The following is a 17,978-nucleotide window of genomic DNA, read 5'->3' on the forward strand; positions in this document are numbered from 1 at the left end:
TAGCTTAATCTACACTTCTGCCACTTGGAAGAGTGCTTTGTCACAATCAATCAATCAATCAATCAACAATTTATATAGCGTGCTACTCACCCGGAAGGGTCTCAAGGCGCTGGGAGGGAGGGGTCCGTTACTGTTCGAAAAGCCAGGTCTTGAGTTGCTTCCTGAAGGAGAGATGGTTGTGGGTCAGCCGTAGGTGGATGGGGAGGGAGTTCCATGTCTTGGCCGCCAGGTAGGAGAAGGATCTTCCTCCGGTGGCGGTTCTGCGAATGCGTGATACTGTGGCGAGGGTGAGGCTGGTCGATCGCAGCTGGCGGGTGGGCATGTAGAAAGTGAGGCGGTTGTTGAGGTACTTGGGGCCCAGGTCGTGGAGAGCCTTGTGTGCGTGGGTGAGGAGTCTGAACGTGATCCTCTTGCTGACGGGGAGTCAGTGCAGGTCTCTCAGGTGGACGGAGATGTGGTTGTGGCGGGGGATGTCCAGGATGAGTCGTGCGGAGGCGTTCTGTATGCGCTGGAGTCTTTTCTGTAGTTTGGCGGTGGTCCCAGCGTAGAGGGTGTTCCCGTAGTCCAGTCGGCTGGTGACGAGTGCCTGGGTGACCGTCTTCCTGGTTTCGATGGGGATCCATCGGAAGATCTTACGGAGCATGCGCAAGGTGTTGAAGCAGGATGACGAGACGGCGTTGACTTGTCTGGTCATCGAGAGGGAGGAGTCCAGGATGAAGCCCAGGTTACGTGCGTGGTCTGTTGGCTTGGGAGTGGTGCCCAGGGCAGGGGGCCACCATCAGGCGGAGGGGGATGATCCCAGGATGAGGACTTCCGTCTTGCCTGAGTTCAGTTTCAGGCGGCTGTTCTTCATCCACTCGGCGACGTCTTTCTTTACTTCGTGTAGGCTGGCTCTGGCGGTGGCGGGGTCGTTGGTGAGGGAGAGGATCAGCTGGGTGTCGTCGGCGTAGAAGATGATGTTGAGGTTGTGTTGCCGTGCGATGGCTGCAAGGGGGCTCATGTAGACGTTGAAGAGGGTGGGGCTGAGTGAGGATCCTTGTGGTACGCCGCAGATGACTTTGGTGGCCTGGGATCTGAACGGGGGGAGGCGGACCCTCTGGGTTCTTCCGGCGTGAAATGAGATGATCCACTCCACTGCCTTCTCTTGGATTCCGATGTTGCTGAGGCGCTGTATTAGGGTGCGGTGGCAGACAGTGTTGAACGCTGCAGAGAGGTCCAGGAGGATGAGGGCAGCTATTTCCCCGTTGTCGAGCAGGGATCTGTTGTCATCGGTGGCTGCGATGAGGGCAGTCTCAATGCTGTGGTTGGCTCGGAAACCGGACTGTGAGGGGTCGAGGGATCCGTTCGTCTCGAGGAAGGCGGCGAGCTGTTTGTTGACGGTCTTCTCGGAAAAGGGAGGAGCGAGATGGGGCGGAAGTTCTTGAGGTCGGTGGGGTCTGCTGTTGGTTTCTTCAGGAGGGCGCCGAGCTCGGCATGCTTCCAGCTCTCCGGGATGGTGGCGGTGTTGAAGGAGATGTTGATGATGTCCCGGAGTTGGGGTGTGATGATGGAGTCGGCCTTGTTGAAGACGTGGTGGGGGCAGGGGTCGGTTGGGGATCCGGAGTGGATGGTGTTCATTATGCGGGTGGTGTCTTCGGTGCTGACCGGGGTCCAGGCGTACAGGGTGGTGGTGGGGGGCGTTGGTTCGGTGGTGGGATGCGTGGTTGGTGCGCCGAAGCTGTTGTGTATGTCGGCGATCTTGCGGTGGAAGAAGGCGGCGAGTGAGTCGCAGAGGTCTTGCGAGGGAGTGATGTTGTTGTTTCCGGCGCTGGGGTTGGAGAGCTCTTTGACGATGTTGAAGAGTTCCTTGCTGTTGTGGGTGTTGTTGTCCAGTCGTTCTTTGAATGTTGTCCTTTTGGTGGTGCGGATCAGCTGGTGGTGTGTGCGGGATGCGTTCTTGAGGGCAGTCATGTTTTCTGTAGTCTGGTCGTGGCGCCAGGCTTTTTCAAGGGTGCGGCAGTTTTTCTTGGATGTTTTGAGTTCGTCGGTGAACCACGAGGCTTTCTTGCTGCCGGGTCTGCTGGGAGGGTTCTTCAGTGGTGCGAGGTCGTCGGCACAGTTGGTGAGCCACTGAGTGAAGATGCGGGCTGCGTCGTTGGGGTCCGTTGTGCTGGCGGGAGGGTTCTGGCTGAGGGAGGTGGTGAGCTGGTCGGCGGTGATCTTGCTCCAGCTCCTGCGGGGAACTTGTTGCGGGTGGTGGTGGGTCGTGGTTCTCCTGACGCTGAAGTGGACGCAGCTGTGATCAGTCCAATGAAGTCCGGTAGAGTGGCTGAAGGAGATGTGCTTGCTGGAGGAGAAGATGGGATCGAGCGTGTGGCCGGCGTAGTGGGTGGGGTGTTCACCAATTGCTTGAGTCCGAGGTTGGCGAGGTTGTCCAGCAGAGTGGTGGTGTTGTTGTCCTTGTTGTTCTCCAGGTGGAAGTTGAGGTCTCCTAGGAGGATGTAGTCAGAGGAGGTGAGGGCGTGCGGGCTGATGAAGTCTGCGATGGCTTCGCTGAATTGTGTGCGTGGTCCCGGGGGTCTGTATATGAGAGTACCTCTGAGGGTGGTCTTGGGGTCGGTGTGTATCTGGAAGTGGAGGTGCTCGCCGGCGGTGAAGGTGTCGTTGGAGTTGGTCGTGATCCGGATGGTGTTCCTGTGGACGATGGCAATGGCTCCTCCGGTCTGGTTGACGCGATCCCTCCGGGTGATCTTGTATCCGTCCGGGATGGCTATGGCGATGTCGGGTGCCGAGGAGGCATTCATCCAGGTTTCCGTGAGGAAGGCGACGTCCGGTGATGTTGTGTCGAGGAGGTTCCAGAGTTCGACGGCGTGTCTGTGGACGGAGCGGGTATTGAGCAGGATGCACTTGAGGTGGTTGTTGTTGGTGCCTGGCCTATCGGGTGCGGTGCAGGTCAGGAGACAGGTAAACTTGCAGGCTTGGCAGGTGAAGGGTCCGTGGGAGCATTTCGGGGTGGCTCGGTAGCAGGCGGGATTCAGGTCGGGTTTGAGTGCGTTGAGGGTGGCGGCGTCGTAGGTCCGTCGTGTGGGTTGGCATCAACGGGGGCCAGGGGTCCTGGCGCTGGGCGCGGTCCAGGCGCGGATGGGCGTAGACGGGATTGCCTTTGGCGCGCCTTCGGCGCAACGCTGCGCTCCCGTGCGGCGACCTCCATAAATGGCGAAGTGGGAGGGAGGAACAGCTGGGAGGCGGGAGCGGGGTGGCCAATGGGCGGGGTACAAAAGAGAAAAGGGGGGGCCGCAGGAGAGCAGCGACGGGGAGTGGGGAGGGGGAGAAGCGGCGGGAAAAGGTACATGGGGACGGCAAAATTACAGGGGGCGTAGCTAAGACAGGGACGGCAGACTGGCAAAATACAGGGGCACAGGCAGGCACAACAAAATACAGGGCACAAGCGAAGTTAAAACACAGCACTGGCAAAGAAACTGGCAAAGAACAGCAATCCAGCGGAGGGGTCAGGGTTCCTGGCACTCATGGGGGAGCCGCGCGGTGTGAGGGGCGACCGGCCCTGCAGGCAAGGACAAAGGTCACAGCTTACCACCGCGCGGCGACCTCCATAAATGGCCAAGTGGGAGGGAGGAGCAGCTGGGAGGCGGGAGCGGGGTGGCCAATGGGCGGGGTACAAAAGAGAAAAGGGGGCGGGGCCGCAGGGGGGCGGGGAGCGGGGAGGGGGAGAAGCAGCGGGAAAAGGTACATGGGGATGGCGAAATTACAGGGGGCGCAGCTAAGACAGGGACGGCAGACTGGCAAAATACAAGGGCACAGGCAGACACAACAAAATACAGGGCACAAGCGAAGGTAAAACACAGCACTGGCAAAGAAACTGGCAAAGTGCAGCAATCCAGGCACACAGCAGTAGCGAGGCAGCAGCGGAGGGGTCAGGGGTCCTGGCACTCACGGGGGGAGCCGCGCGGTGTGAGGAGCGACCGGCCCTGCAGGCAGGGACAAAGGTCACCTGCAACAGCAATGGACTTCAATCAACTGCCGACCCATCTTCTACCAGGATCATAAGGTACTCGTTCCTTGACAGAGATCATCTTTTTTGACCTCTCTTAACAAGTGACAGGTGACATAACAGCAATTTCATAAATGTACAGGTCATTGTCATGTTAAACCCTGGAGAACACGAGACATGCGAGCTAACCAACCACAATAAACTTTTCCATGAGAAGGCTGAGCGTCATAGAGGCCTGAAAAATGTCTAGGATTTTTTTCTTCTAGCAGGAGTAAAATAAAATAGGGGGAGTAAAACACTACGAGCAGCCTTATTGCCACATAAAAAACACATGTATTGTTCATGGCAACAGCTTGCATGTTTCTCGAAGAAATACTGGATGTTCTAACTTCAAACTCCGGAGAGTTGGAAGGCTCAATAGAGCGTGATACGGCCTAGTGCTTGCTGTAGGAAAGGGGACATTTAAAGAACATTACAGCTGTCTCACTCGCAGGAGAGAGATTTGAGCCTGAAAATCTTAGCTTGTAGATGCACAGGAAAAAGATTATTTTGGGGGTGAAGAAAATTAAAGAGCAACTCAAATAATACCATATACCTCACAGGGCTGTAAAGTAAAACATACTAGAGTATAGCGCTTTGGGAAATTGTCTATTAGCTGTTCTGTGATAATCCCAAATGATTCAAGCATTCACTTGGTGAGCAGAAATCGACAATGCGGTGACATCTAGTGCCCTGCTATTACAAAGGAGTCTCAGGGTAACCTGTCTGACACCCTAAATATGTAAGAACGACTGCTCATGAAATTCTGAGCAACATTCACCATGAAGCTCCGCGTCATAAGGCAGGAGGATATGCAGTCCACTGAATATGACTGACATGATGGAACGTGGGGAAGCAGATTAGAAAGAGTGCTTTATTTCCAAAGTAGTTCTTACAAACTCCTCCATTGTTAGCCAAGGGTCTTACCGCATTTTCACAACCATATGGTTATTATTGCGGTTTCTTTTAAAAACCTTCAGCAGATTCTAAAAGAGCCCTTCATAACTTCAATGTCAGGGGGACTCTTGGATTCTAAATGGAACACCACACAACCTCAGTTGCGATCACTAAGGTTAGACTCCCAAGTACTGCATTGCCTGTCAGTATCCATCATCATGGAATGTTACACTTATGGGGCAACCCATCTCCTGAAGGCATACATGCCATGCAATTATTGTCTTACCGATGGCACATTCTTCTGGATGAGACCCTTTAGGAAGCCATTTAGAAGAATGCCAAAAGTAATTGGTAAGCACTGCCTATGGCGCATCTGCTGCAGAGCTGAAGTTCAGTTTGGAAGAGCCAGAGTGAAGAATATATTGAGGGGAACATTGTGAGGTTTTGGTTGCTGCCTCCCCTTAGTATTCTCACAAGTAAGAAGGAAGGAAGAGTGAAGACTTAAACAGAGATCACAGATTGCAGTGATTCTTGTGTTCATACCATTGTAGCTCCCCATTTTATTTAAGAGAATAAAAAAAGATAGTGGGAGAAAAGGGTTTCATCATCTTGTTAGGCTGGAGGGGGTTGCTTGTCTCTCTCCCCCCTCTCCCCCCCCCAGTTTCAGATGTCATTTCGTTTGCTGTGATCCCAACAGTTGAGGATGTGCACAGACGTAAATGGTAAATGAATGAAGGCTTATAAACTAGTTCTACGACACCGCGTCTGAGTGGCACTCCGAGTATTTATGAAAAGAAAATGTACAGACAATTGCGTACGTTTTGTTTCAATACATGGAGAGGAAACACAAAATGGAACATCTGAGATATCTGGCTACTAAAACACTAGTTCCTGTTTTGGTCAGAATTAAGGAAATCATATAGGCACTACTTTCGGATATACATTTGCTGTGACATTTCTTGCACAGTGGCTACAGTATGTAAGTGTCAGGTTATTACCCAATGTGGATCGGATGGCCATGGTGTACAAGGTAATCCTGGTAAGATAAAACCTGCCAGCGTCACTACTGTAACCGGTACACAAAGACTCACTCAAAGTGCAGGAGACGCTTCACCAAATCGCAAGCGCTTTCCACTATTCGTGTACTATCAGTGCTGCGCCCCAGGCAGGTGACAGTAATAGTGACATTAAATACTCCATATTACAATTTCAGCCCGAGAAGAAAGATGTAACCTTAACTCAGGATGCATCATTTCTGTGCGAGTTTGCAGAGACCAGATATCTAAATAGCCATGAGCCCATAATATTCCAACGGTTTGTGTGTCAACATTCAAGGCTCACGGTCATTTTACCCAAAGTAACCTGAGGTGTGGCATTGCAACAGCAGACTGCTGTTCTTGACACTACCAGCCTTAAGGAAGGTGGTATAGTCTTGCCTTTCCTCCAAAAAGGAATTGTTTGTCACCGCATAAAACTGAAAAACAACCTAGAAGTGGTGGATTTCGATGCCTTCTATTTGATATACAAGTTGAGTTCACAAATGGAATAGTACTGCCAAGACCACACGGGTCCCTTCAGCATTTGTATACTGTTACACATAGAAAATGTACTTGTGCAACCTTGAAAGCTACTTAAGACAAAAATATAAATACGTTTCTTCACACATAAAATATTACTCCACATAGAAAAGTAATTCAGAGTTGCAGATCCGGAACGCGGTAAACCTGGCGCTACGCAGTCTGGGCGACTCCTTCAATATTAACCTGAAGGCAAAAGCCTCAAGAGAGGGGCCGCACAGTTATTAGAAAATAGGCGAGGACTCCACAACAAAATAAAAATAAAATACAATACGTACCTTAAAATCAAATTAGAATGAAGCGTAATTCTTCCTGACCTTAATGGCACAACAAATATAACTAATCACTGAATAACAAGTGGATTCCGTATCTATACGGTGTAAAAATTGAAGGCCTTCTTTGTAAGATAAAATGCCTTGCGACTGCAAAATGGGGCTCAAAAAGCGTGATCTCGGAGTACTATATAATTTGCAGAAAAGCATGAAATGAGTGGTTGATTGTGGTGAAGAGAATCACATGGGCAACAAACAAGGCAGGGAGGAAGACAGTACCCAATTAGCGGGAAGGCAACACAAATGTGCACAGTGCATAATATCAGGTGTGTGAGGTAGAATCTGTATTCAGTAACTATGTATTTTTTGAAGTGTATTGCTGCTCCACTTTTTTTAAGCTATCAAAATAATTCATCATTGCAGTGGAATAAAATTGTGCTTTCATACATTGAACATTGCCCAATAGCGAACAACGGAGCTGTATATTTTGTTCCATAAAGTACTTCCCATACCTACTGAGGTTTGTTGAGATGCATAGAATCCTCAGAAATGAAATGACAGACCACTGCCATTAAAGGTTATAAAAATAGAATATACACATTCGCCCTGGTTCTGGGTTTCAGTGCCATTTGATCCCCGCCACACACCCCTTCACCCCCAAGTTCCGAATATTCTTTTCTATTGGAATGCTAAGGACTGAAAGGACTACCTTACAAGAGACTGAAGGGAAACTAATGTATTATACTATATCCCATGGCCTATTCACTGAGGCACAAACAAATTAATCTTTCAGGATGTTCCAAATTTATGAGTTGCATTTTAATTGAGGTGACGGAACCACTTTATCTCAATGAAACAATCTCAGCTGATGCACCAGGCACTGATGCAAGAGCTAAATTCTTATCTTAACCCCATCTCCCCATATTCTAAAATCCCATGAATGTTGATGAGAGGGGAATTTGTAATCAAATCTGAAGAATTAATCAGCAAGGGATTATAAATATTGCTAAACATCATACACAGACCAGGTGGACATGGTGTGCATTTGGATAAACAGAACTGGCTTTACAATCGTCTAGATTCATTAATTAGTAGTCAATTTGTATTGGATTATGATTTATTTTTGGACAGTTCATTATAAGGAAAACGGTATGAATTCTCTGAATCTCCTAAAAAGATAGCACCCAAACAGAAACCTCAAAAGTCAGAAGTTTTGCCAGAAAATCTAGGAGTTAAAATGTTTGTTAATGGATGAATCAGAGATGGTGTAACAAAAGAGGGAATAGAATCCGAGAGAAGCATCAATTTTTAGAACTGTGCTGCAGATATGAACAAATGAAGGTAATTTAGAACAGCTCTAGGGCTGTACACTAAATTAAGGAACAATTATGAATACAGATTCAATGCCCTTTGATTACATGCAAATACTTGAATGCACTTCCTGCGTTGGTAATGTTACATCTACAGATGAATATGAATCTTAAATGCTTACTCCACCACAGAGACAGTGTCTTCCGCGCAATGTTGCGGGGGAATATGTTCCCTTTATGAAAATGGACAAACTCATAGGTAGAGAAATCAGCTTGAATTGAATGGGTGAAAGGGACATGTGGCCTTAAAGGAAACAAGTGGGAGAGATTTATAAATCTTTGACATACGAGTGGGATCACCAAGGATGAATTTATTGTTTCTCCTCATAACCAACCTCTTACTCCTTGTTATGTTCTTTCCTTCATTCGGCTCAGAAACAAAGCAAAAAACACACAAAAATAGCTATATTTAATGTTTTCGTGTTTCTAATTTGCTGATTACCCTAACAGGCCACACGTTATAGTAAATCTTAGGCATTTCTTTAAGAGCCACATTGAAGAGATGCTGCAGTATTTAACATGCTCTGCTAATAGTATAAAGACCTTCTGCACTTTTTAGTGTTTTGTGAGTTTAATAATTTAATATACCATTCCCTGGTCATTATAGACCCTCTTTCTGAGTTGTAGAGTCTCTTTAAGGACCAATATAGCCCTTGGCTAAAGTGCTTTAATGCTATTAAAACATTCTACACACTGACTACTCTAAATTAAACAGGGATAAACACAAGATACATGTTTCAATTTTGGAGCAGAAGGTCTCCATTTGCCATTACTGGCCCTGACCAATTACACTGTTTGTAATGGAGCTTGCTGTCAGGTGCTAGAAATTTACTTCAGACAGCGTTTATATGAGAAGTTTTTTGTACAAACGCGTTATGTTTGAGACATGTTCTAATTGCTCTACTGGAAGTTGCATTACTTCCGGGTTATGTGCCCTCTCACGAGAAGGCCACCATGCCACTTCGCAAGATGCTTGTTTTTAAGGAGCAAAGTCTATAAGCAAGAAGTTTGCCTTCAAGCATTCGTGAGTCTATGTTTTTGGAAAGCAGTTTCTGCACTCGTTTTCAGAGTATTGGTGTTATTTGGTGGTGGGAGCAAGAAAACAAGTTGGCTTACAACGCTCCTGGTGAGTTTCCTGTTCTGTCACCCCAGTGGTACGTTACAGTAGTTTAGTATTTCTGTTAAGACTTTTGTGAAGAAACGACTGGAATTCAAGGTTCGCTAATCTGTTGAGCAGTCTGTGGCATGGGGTGTCATGGTTTAGTGGTGCTTAGCCCCAACGTCTAATCTGATTGAGTTTTTCTACAAAAACATCTAGAAGGGAGGATTTCCCCCCTATTTCTGAGTGAAGTGTTTCTTCTGGTAGTAGCTCAATAGAGTATGTAATTCAGTTCTTGATTTTACTCCCGAGGTATCTGTTTTGGTAGTAGTTCGGGAGCATGCATATATTTTGGGTTTACCCTCTGTTTCTGAGTGAGGTATCTGCTAGAGCTGTAGCTCAGGAATTAAACTATAACTTGTTCACCAGTGAATTACAAAAGAAGATGGTGAAAAAGTAGTGGGAAATACAGTTTGAGTGCCTTCCAAACTAAGATTCATTAGGGGAATTTGGTGATAGTGAAACTGCTGTCATCTTCACCGAAAGACTATAGGAGAGAGGGAGCTAGAGGAAGAATATCTAAGGATCTGAACCTAAAAATACTCCTGGGTTTGTCATGGAATCATTAAGGAAAATATAGTATTCAAATATAATAACTGTTCTCAGATTGTATTCCAGGACTTGTACACTAGACTTCCTGTTCAGATTAACATTAAATGTGCTAAAGAAACCACAACTAGTTTAAGGCTGTTGCTTTGCTTAAGCATCACACGCTTTCTCTCCATCTGTTCCCTTCCTTCTCGATCGTGTGGTAGTCTGTTAACAGCTTTTTGCAGACTCCCGGCTTTACGTGGGACAGATGAGGTGGATCCTCAATGCTCCCATAAATCAGAAATACTACAGAAGGTTGGTGAAAATTAATTAATGCAATCTATCTTGATGTTCTAGTAATAGGGTCACCCACTCAGCAATGCTAAAATAGGTCTTAAATGTACAACTGGATTAATCTTCTCTAGCAAGTACTAACTCTTGTTTAGTACCTTACGACACACAACTCTTTACAATGTAGTATCAAAATTAAACTCAATCGCTTTGAGATTTGTACATCTAATTGGCCTTCGATGACCAGCAATGTTGAGTTTAAACAACTTTTGAAATGGCTTCCCAGTATGGGAATATCACAGCCTTTAAAAAACTAAACTGTTAGTACATTGGGTTAGGTAGATAATCCTTTCGAAACTGTTGACTTGGGCCACGATACTGTAGTACAAAGCCAGGGTTACCTAGGAGTGAAGAGCAAAGAAAATACTATTATTACATCACTGCAACTACAGCAAATGCGCCCAGTTCCCGCGCTCTCATCAAAGGGGTCATGCAATTTAAACATTAGCCTTTTAGGCACCACAAACATTTATATTCTGAATTTGGGAAAATCCAATATTACAATTTATTTCTCATCTATATTTGATAATGTAACAATGGGATCTATGTGGTAATGATTCATTAAAAACAACAGGGTACTTAAAGTCGTTGTTTTTCATCAAAACTGCAATTAGCAATTGTTAATTTTGATGTTCAGCTGTGTGGTGACAGTACTTTATTTTTCCCACTGCACTCTGAGGAGAGACCGACATTCTCTGGCTGATACACACTTCAGCCATCTCTTATAATTGATTTGAGTTTCTGTTAGCGTGGAATACGTTCTTGCCACAGCTCACTCCTATACAACAACAGATCTAAAAGACGTCCTGTTTTGTATTTTTCCTACCATTCTACCATAGTGTAAGAACAAAAACGAAACAGAAACTATTTAAAGTATTTCAGGTTGTTTTTCTTTTAATGTTTTAGGTTTCTTTCTGTTGAAATACTCCCTCAGTATGTGCTAATGAATTGGATCACAGAACTGAAAAATAAGAATTAGCCTTGTTCTCAGTAACAAAACAGAAATCATTCAAGATCCCTCCTATACATGACACCACAGCAATTGTTTGTAACACCTACACACTAGCTCAAATAAGTTGAAAGAAAACTATTAAATAGAGCACAACCAGGAGTACAAGCCATGTTCACATTAAATAGTGATGTAGTAAGTTATGTACTCTTTCTAGTATGGGGTCCAAACAGGTAAACTGATAGTAATCCATGAGGTACAGTCAAGTATTAGCATGTTTTCAGGGAAGTTGGAGCATCACGCTTTCCTCAACCACGAGAAGCTGAACCTACCTCCTGACCTGGAGGGGCCAATGGATTCTTGAACTCTGACAGCGAAACTGGCAGCGAAAACTTGGCGAGAACAGATGGCAAATCATGACCTGGAAATTGACATGAAAATTGGTCCGCCAAAGGTGAGTACCTACACACAAAATAAAATTGGAAAGATGTGAATGTCATGTAGTGGCCACTTCAGTGCTTTAAATATCAGTTTGCATTAAAAATTAACGTTCACCATCTAAATATAAATTAAAACAACTTACTATTTGCATTTACTAGTTCTGCGGTTGCTTAAGATTGGCTCTTCACAAGTAGATGTGGTGTGCTTACAAAATTAAAAGCTATGACGAAGTTTATACATTTTTTTAATTATGGTTTTCTCCTTAGTTATTCAGTTAGGACCTTTTTGCAAGTTTTACGTCCAAAAAATAGACAAATGTCTTCCCAAAATATGAGCCATGAAGTCAGACTTCCATACATTGCATGTTTAGAATGTACATCAGATCCTGTGATGTATTCTAATACTGGCAGACGTTTTTCCTCTTTAGTGTCTACCCCAGTTGCTTCTCTCCCCTCCATCTGCCCAGATTGTAGGACCTACAGATCTCACTGTCTGCTCTTCCTCCTGCTTCGTTCTCACAATCCACTCCACCTACGCCTGCCAGTCTCTTCCATACCCGCCAGTCATAACCCTTGCTTAGAGATATTGAAGACTGTTCAGCATGTTTAAAAAAATGTATTTTCACAAAATGTATGGGTAAAGGAAAGACTCTCAAGAAGTATGCTCTTTTAAGGACATGCCTGGGGACCTAAAAAGGTGGCCATGTTGTACTGTCACTAGTGGTAACCACAAGTCTTTGTAATGCCGGTAGTTTCATCTTTTTTCCTCCCACTTCCACACCATCACCGACATCTCTTAGGATCTTGGTTGGTCTCCTTCACAAGGTTCTCTCATCTCATTCCTTATTTGAATCCTAATTGCTATTAAAAGCGGGTGGGGAGAAAGAGGAAGTGTTGTCATCCTCAGCCAAGGTTACTTGTAAGAAAAGGGAGCGACCCCACTGCCCAAGAGACGGGTTCCACAGGTAAATAAAAATCAAGACTCTCTTGGGATTACCCAAGGGTTCTCAAATAGGCTATAGTCTCATGCACATCCCAACATCCAGTTATACAAAAGCGGCACAATCCTTACTTTTTTAGGGAGGAAAACAAAGTTTTTAATAAATATATTTCTGTTATAAACATTTTGGGGTTTATCATTGTGTGTATTTTAATTGTTGGATAGGGTCCATTTTGATTTTGATGAGGAAGGATTGTGCCACTTTTGTATAACTGGATGTTGGGTTGTGCATGAGACTATAGGCTATTTGTGAACCTTTGGGTGATCCCAAGAGAGTCTTGATTTTTATTTATCCTCTGACAAGGAACGGGTTTTACAAATGACAAAACTGCTAGAAATTAAAAGAGTGTGGAAGAATCTGGCAAGAGAGGAGAAATAAGATAGGCTGAGTGGATTCAGTAGGCAAGTTTACAACAGAATCCATTTTAACCGCCACCCTGGTGAATGGTACTGTAACCAACAGGTACAAGGCAATACAGGCAGAGACGTAAGCTTTATGAGGAAGAGCAAGAGTGGCCAATGGATGACTATGAAGAATCATAAAACAGACAATAAGTGTTCAGGGAAAGTGGCATAGGTGAAGGCCCAAAGATTCCTCATAGTTCTTTGACACTAATCCCAAACAATCAGGGCTTAGCCAATAAGACAGCAGGGAGCATGTCCCTTCAGCCAACATTTAGGAGGTAAATGTGGGACACAAGTTTGGGTCTACACAGAGAATTGTGTACATGGGAAGCAGGAGACTGTGTGCCCTCGAGTGTTTTGCACTCCAAATCAGAGATTGTTAATACCACCTCAAGGATGAGGAGCATGGGACCGCCCCTCTCCAGAGACTCGCCATGTAAAGGGAGTAAGCACAATGGTTATGGGGTCTTCAAATGCATTCATGCTGCTGATGTGGGATATTATACGCCGGAGCATGGGGGTGCACAGGGAGGACACTTTTAAGTTTTGTGGGGTCGCTTATCCTTTTGTGAAGGCTTAAGGGACAATGACTGGAAACAAGATAAATAAGTCATGCTGGGCAGCGTGCACATTGTTGGCAAGAACAGTTAACTAGGTGGCTCCTGTAACACACGGGATGGTGGCTCGAACAGCCTTTGGTCCTATAGTGTGGTTCACTGTTTGGTGTGTGACTGGAGTTACAGCTAATAAAGGTAGGGAGCGTGAATGCCCGAACAAGACCATCTATGCTTTGGATAACAGACAAGGTTTCCAAAAATCTACAAATTGACTATTTAACACACTTATTATGATGGGGAAGATAAAAAAAAAGCCATGCTGCGTTCTGAATGGGCTTTTTGAAAGTCAACAACACAGTGGAAGAAGGTGGTACAGCAGTTAGCAAAATGCGATTGCAGTGCAGTCCACTAGCTGGGAGTAGCAGAAAGACCAGTTGTTGAGAATCTAACCACTGATGACAGCCCAAAAATCCTGGAGCCGAAACAACACTATCCTCTATAGACATGTCGACAGACATTCTAGACCAGCAACAGGATGATCATTTTGTAAGATGTCTGGGTCCTATGATGCTATCTTCGTAAGAGGAATCAGAGTTGAGTTCTCTAATCTTTCGATGGCTCAACTGACACACACACACACACATATATATGTATTTTACAACAAAGGATGCGTCACTCCAGAACTGAATTTGTGCACAATTTATTCTTGGCAACTTCTCAAACCAACGTGTTTCAGCCCTCTCACGGCTTTTCTCACGGTTTTCTGGTCTCGCTGCGAAAAGCGCGCGAAAGCGTGCTCTCGCTGAGAGAACTATAGCTGTCGGCTCAGCCGACAACGAGGGGAGACAAGAGCTGGCCACGCGCGCAGCATTGTCTATGGCAGAGGCGGATTCAGACGTGCGCCTTCGGATTGGATCGCGCGCGTGAGCTGTCTACGTTACAAGCTCACGCACGCGACGCAATCCGAAGGTGCGCGTCTGAATCTACCTCTGCCATGATGGTGCCCTGTCCGCTCTTGCTCGGGGCGCTCCACGCTGCAGGTTGTGCTCGCTGGGTCTCTCTCGTGCGCAGCTCGGGCACTATGTGCCTGCCTCGTGCGCGGTGCTCCTCGCGCCGCAGACTGGGGTCACAGCGTGCACGCACGACACACAGAGGAGCGGACATGTGAGCGAGGACCATGCACTGTGCACAGAGCACACTCGGAGAAGGAAACCGGCACACACAAACTCCAGAAATCGGACCCTCAAGGGTGATCGCAATCGGACGACCGGAACAGGCTGCATCCATCTTTGCAGTTTGAGGACCGCCGCAGGCAGCACCCAAATTCAGAAAGAATTCGTGGGATGCAAAAGGGGACCCTCGAGAGTGCCTCCAGCCCCAGACCGCTCCCTGCACTTGGACACCGCGAAGGCTGCCACCCAAAAACGGAGCTCCATAGCGCCTGACCCTAAAATGGCCGCTCAATCAAGACAGCGCTGAAGGTAACTCGCGGCTAACGGGCTGCAGGCAACTGAAGGACATCCTGCAGTGGGCCAGAGAGAGCCTCGACCATCCCTGATCTACAAGCTGGCACAAGGGGTTCTGCAGGCAGCTGTATTAGAGTCACTGCAGAGCTCTGCACTGCCTGCCCTTAAAATGGCTGCCCCGCCGACACAGCATCCGATTGCCAGAACCCCGAATCTAACGGGCCACTCCTTAAGGTCACCTCTCAGACCCATGAGAGTCCAGACAGCCACAGACACAGATCGCTCCCCTCACATTGGCCAGCAAATGGAATACCATTAGGAAACTGGTGTGCGAGCTGCTCCAGAGCTACACAACGCCTCACTTTAAAATGGCCGCACAGTTAGGACACTAATTGAATACTCCTGGGAAACGGATGACAAGCAATTTTGTTGACACCCTACACGGGACTAAGGAGAAGCCTCGATCCTCTCTGATCCCCAATCTGTCACTATAGGGCGATGTGCGAGGCGAGAGTGGCGAGCACAAACAATGTTTATATACCAATTGCAAATTTAGAAAAATAATTAATGCAAAGCATTGTCATTTACAATGCCAGTAACTCAAACTTTAATGCTGCGAGACCTATTGCATTGCAAATGCTTGTTCTCACTGTTAGTGAGTCCTTTCTTTGTTACACTTCTTTATACCCACCTTTAGCCTTAATGGGGCATTGTAGGATCTGTAGTGTATTTGATATACAAAACTTTAATAACATAATAAAAGAAAATCAGGACTTGCATTTTGTGTCAGGTTCAGCGTTGTTATTGCCGTTTGTTAGATTTATGTCATTGTTATATCAAACGCTACTATCCTTGATACCATTAATACCTCTTACGACATTGTATGATTTGCAACTTAATAAAGTTTTGTATATCAAATACACTAACTGTGAGAAAAGAAAAGCTGTGAGAGGGCTGAAACGCGTTGGTTTGAGAAGTTGCCAAGAATAAATTGTGCACAAAATCAGTTCTGGAGTGCAGCGTCCTTTGTTGTAAAAAATTACTTTGGGCCAGGATCCGGCCCCTAAGCAGAGGACCAGCCTGTAAGCGCGCCAAACTGTGACGGATCACATTGGAAGATATATATATATATCGAAGGAGAGAGAGAGAGGTTGTTTTCATGATGCCCTTATATATATGCATTGATATGCATCAATTTTGAGTTGGGATTCGCTGTCAGGTGCCAGGTTTATATTAAAAAAGAAAACTGTTCCCACAATGAGGGGCAATCTCCTGAAAGTAGTGTGGATGCTGGGGAGAACTTTGCTGCTGCCTGATCCCTTCTGGGCACTGACAAATTCCTGAATGAGATGGTCCAGCACTTACATATGGGCCGCCTCATTGATATGCTTGTGACGTCCTATCAGGACTGGGCGGATGGGTGTGGCTTTGGACGAGGCTAAAGGCAGCTTTTACTGCTCCAGATGACGCCTAACCAAGCCTACTGGCCTGATCCACTTTTTCGGGATGTGGGGAGGGAGGCAGCTGGGAAAGAGGGTGGGACGAGCAAGCCAAGCTCTGACCACACATCACTCCCATCCTACCAAGATAAGAAATAAAACAGAAGGGGGAGACTGGACGGAGAGGGACTAGGATCGTTCCGCCTCCTCTCATCTTCAATTCCTGGTTCATTTCACACAGCTCCTTTGTCTACCAATGCTTATCTATTTATTACTAGCATTGTGAGAGGAAGACGCTGTTAGTCTGTTGTCTTTGCATGCTTAACTAACCCAAGAATTACTCAAAAGAGTGTCTGTTTACTATCTGAGGTACAGACAAATCTGTGCCCCTGAAAGAAACCGAGGCTGTCTGAATGATTTCTTACTTAAAAATAATGCAAACAGCATCTGGCTCCTTCCTGGAGCACAGCGATGTGGAGCCTTTCTCCCACAATGCTCCTCTCTAGGATAAAAGCATTGTGAGTGTGAGCTGATTGTGTGCAACAGAAAAATGCAGTAAACATGGGCTGCATTTTAGTAAAAAAGAAGCTATTTATTCTTAACCATTTAACCAAACATATCTTCCACCACCAAGGAATTTCTTAGTATCTTTTGATCTCAATAGCAGAGGATTCATGCACATCAAGAAAAAACTCCATAAAAATGTAACCTATTTTAATGCCGCTATTAATGATATCCGAAGTCCCTCTCCAGTTGTACAAATATCTCAACAAACAGCTTGACTATCAAAGATAACACAATTAATCACTAAATAAAATGAGTACCGATTTTCCAAATAATTCACCAAGACCGCCCAAAAGGGAAATTGGGTAATAATTGTTTGGGCTAAAGTAGCTGTGCCCTTTTGAAAGTTAGGTATCATCAAAGTATCACACCAATTAACAGGAATATAAGCAGTTCAAATACTGAGTTAAATAATTGTGATTTGATCGAGAAGTGAAGTGGGAAGTTCTAATTCGAATGAGATGTTTGCATGAGTAACAAAATATTAAAACATTTGTATTAACTTTTCTAAGGAATCTTGGAAACGAGAATATATAATGTGTTCTTACAATATATAAGTGAGGATATGACCTAAACGTCGTCAAATGCGACTAGGATACACATGGCACTCTTAACAGAATAACTGTTTAGTTGTTGCGAGCCTCATAGTGTAATACACTCACAAAAACTGTCTTTGGTCCAGTCAGGCTTGTTTGTAAATCTTAAGCTCAACTTTTCGTGGCTGTGGCTTCATGCAGCAAGGCTTGACAAAGGAACTTAGTGTAAAGCATGTAACAGCACCAAACAAGGAAACAAGAAAGTCACACAACAACAGACACAACAGCAATTTATAAAAATAATGCGTATTTTATGAATTTTTAGAGGCCTTCATGATCAAACCCCACTGGAGGGTTGTGGAGATACACATTTGTAAACTTTTAAATACTTTTAAATACAACAAGCAAGCATTGGTCAACAAAAAGTTTGTATATTTT

The 17,978-nt window shown here is 45.5% G+C and overlaps 1 protein-coding gene across 2 annotated transcripts in view; it reads right to left on the reverse strand.

Annotated features, from left to right (window-relative positions):
- NPRL3 (NPR3 like, GATOR1 complex subunit) overlaps nt 1–17,978 on the reverse strand; it is a 343,712-nt gene that overhangs the window by 89,727 nt on the left and 236,007 nt on the right. For both annotated transcript variants that reach the window (XM_078663075.1, XM_078663074.1), the window contains one exon: nt 11,466–11,595. In XM_078663075.1, coding sequence (XP_078519201.1) covers nt 11,466–11,595 — 130 coding nt within the window. The remainder of the gene's footprint in view (nt 1–11,465; nt 11,596–17,978) is intronic.

Source organism: Lissotriton helveticus, chromosome 10 (genome assembly GCF_964261635.1).
Source record: "Lissotriton helveticus chromosome 10, aLisHel1.1, whole genome shotgun sequence".
Lineage (NCBI taxonomy): Eukaryota > Metazoa > Chordata > Amphibia > Caudata > Salamandridae > Lissotriton > Lissotriton helveticus.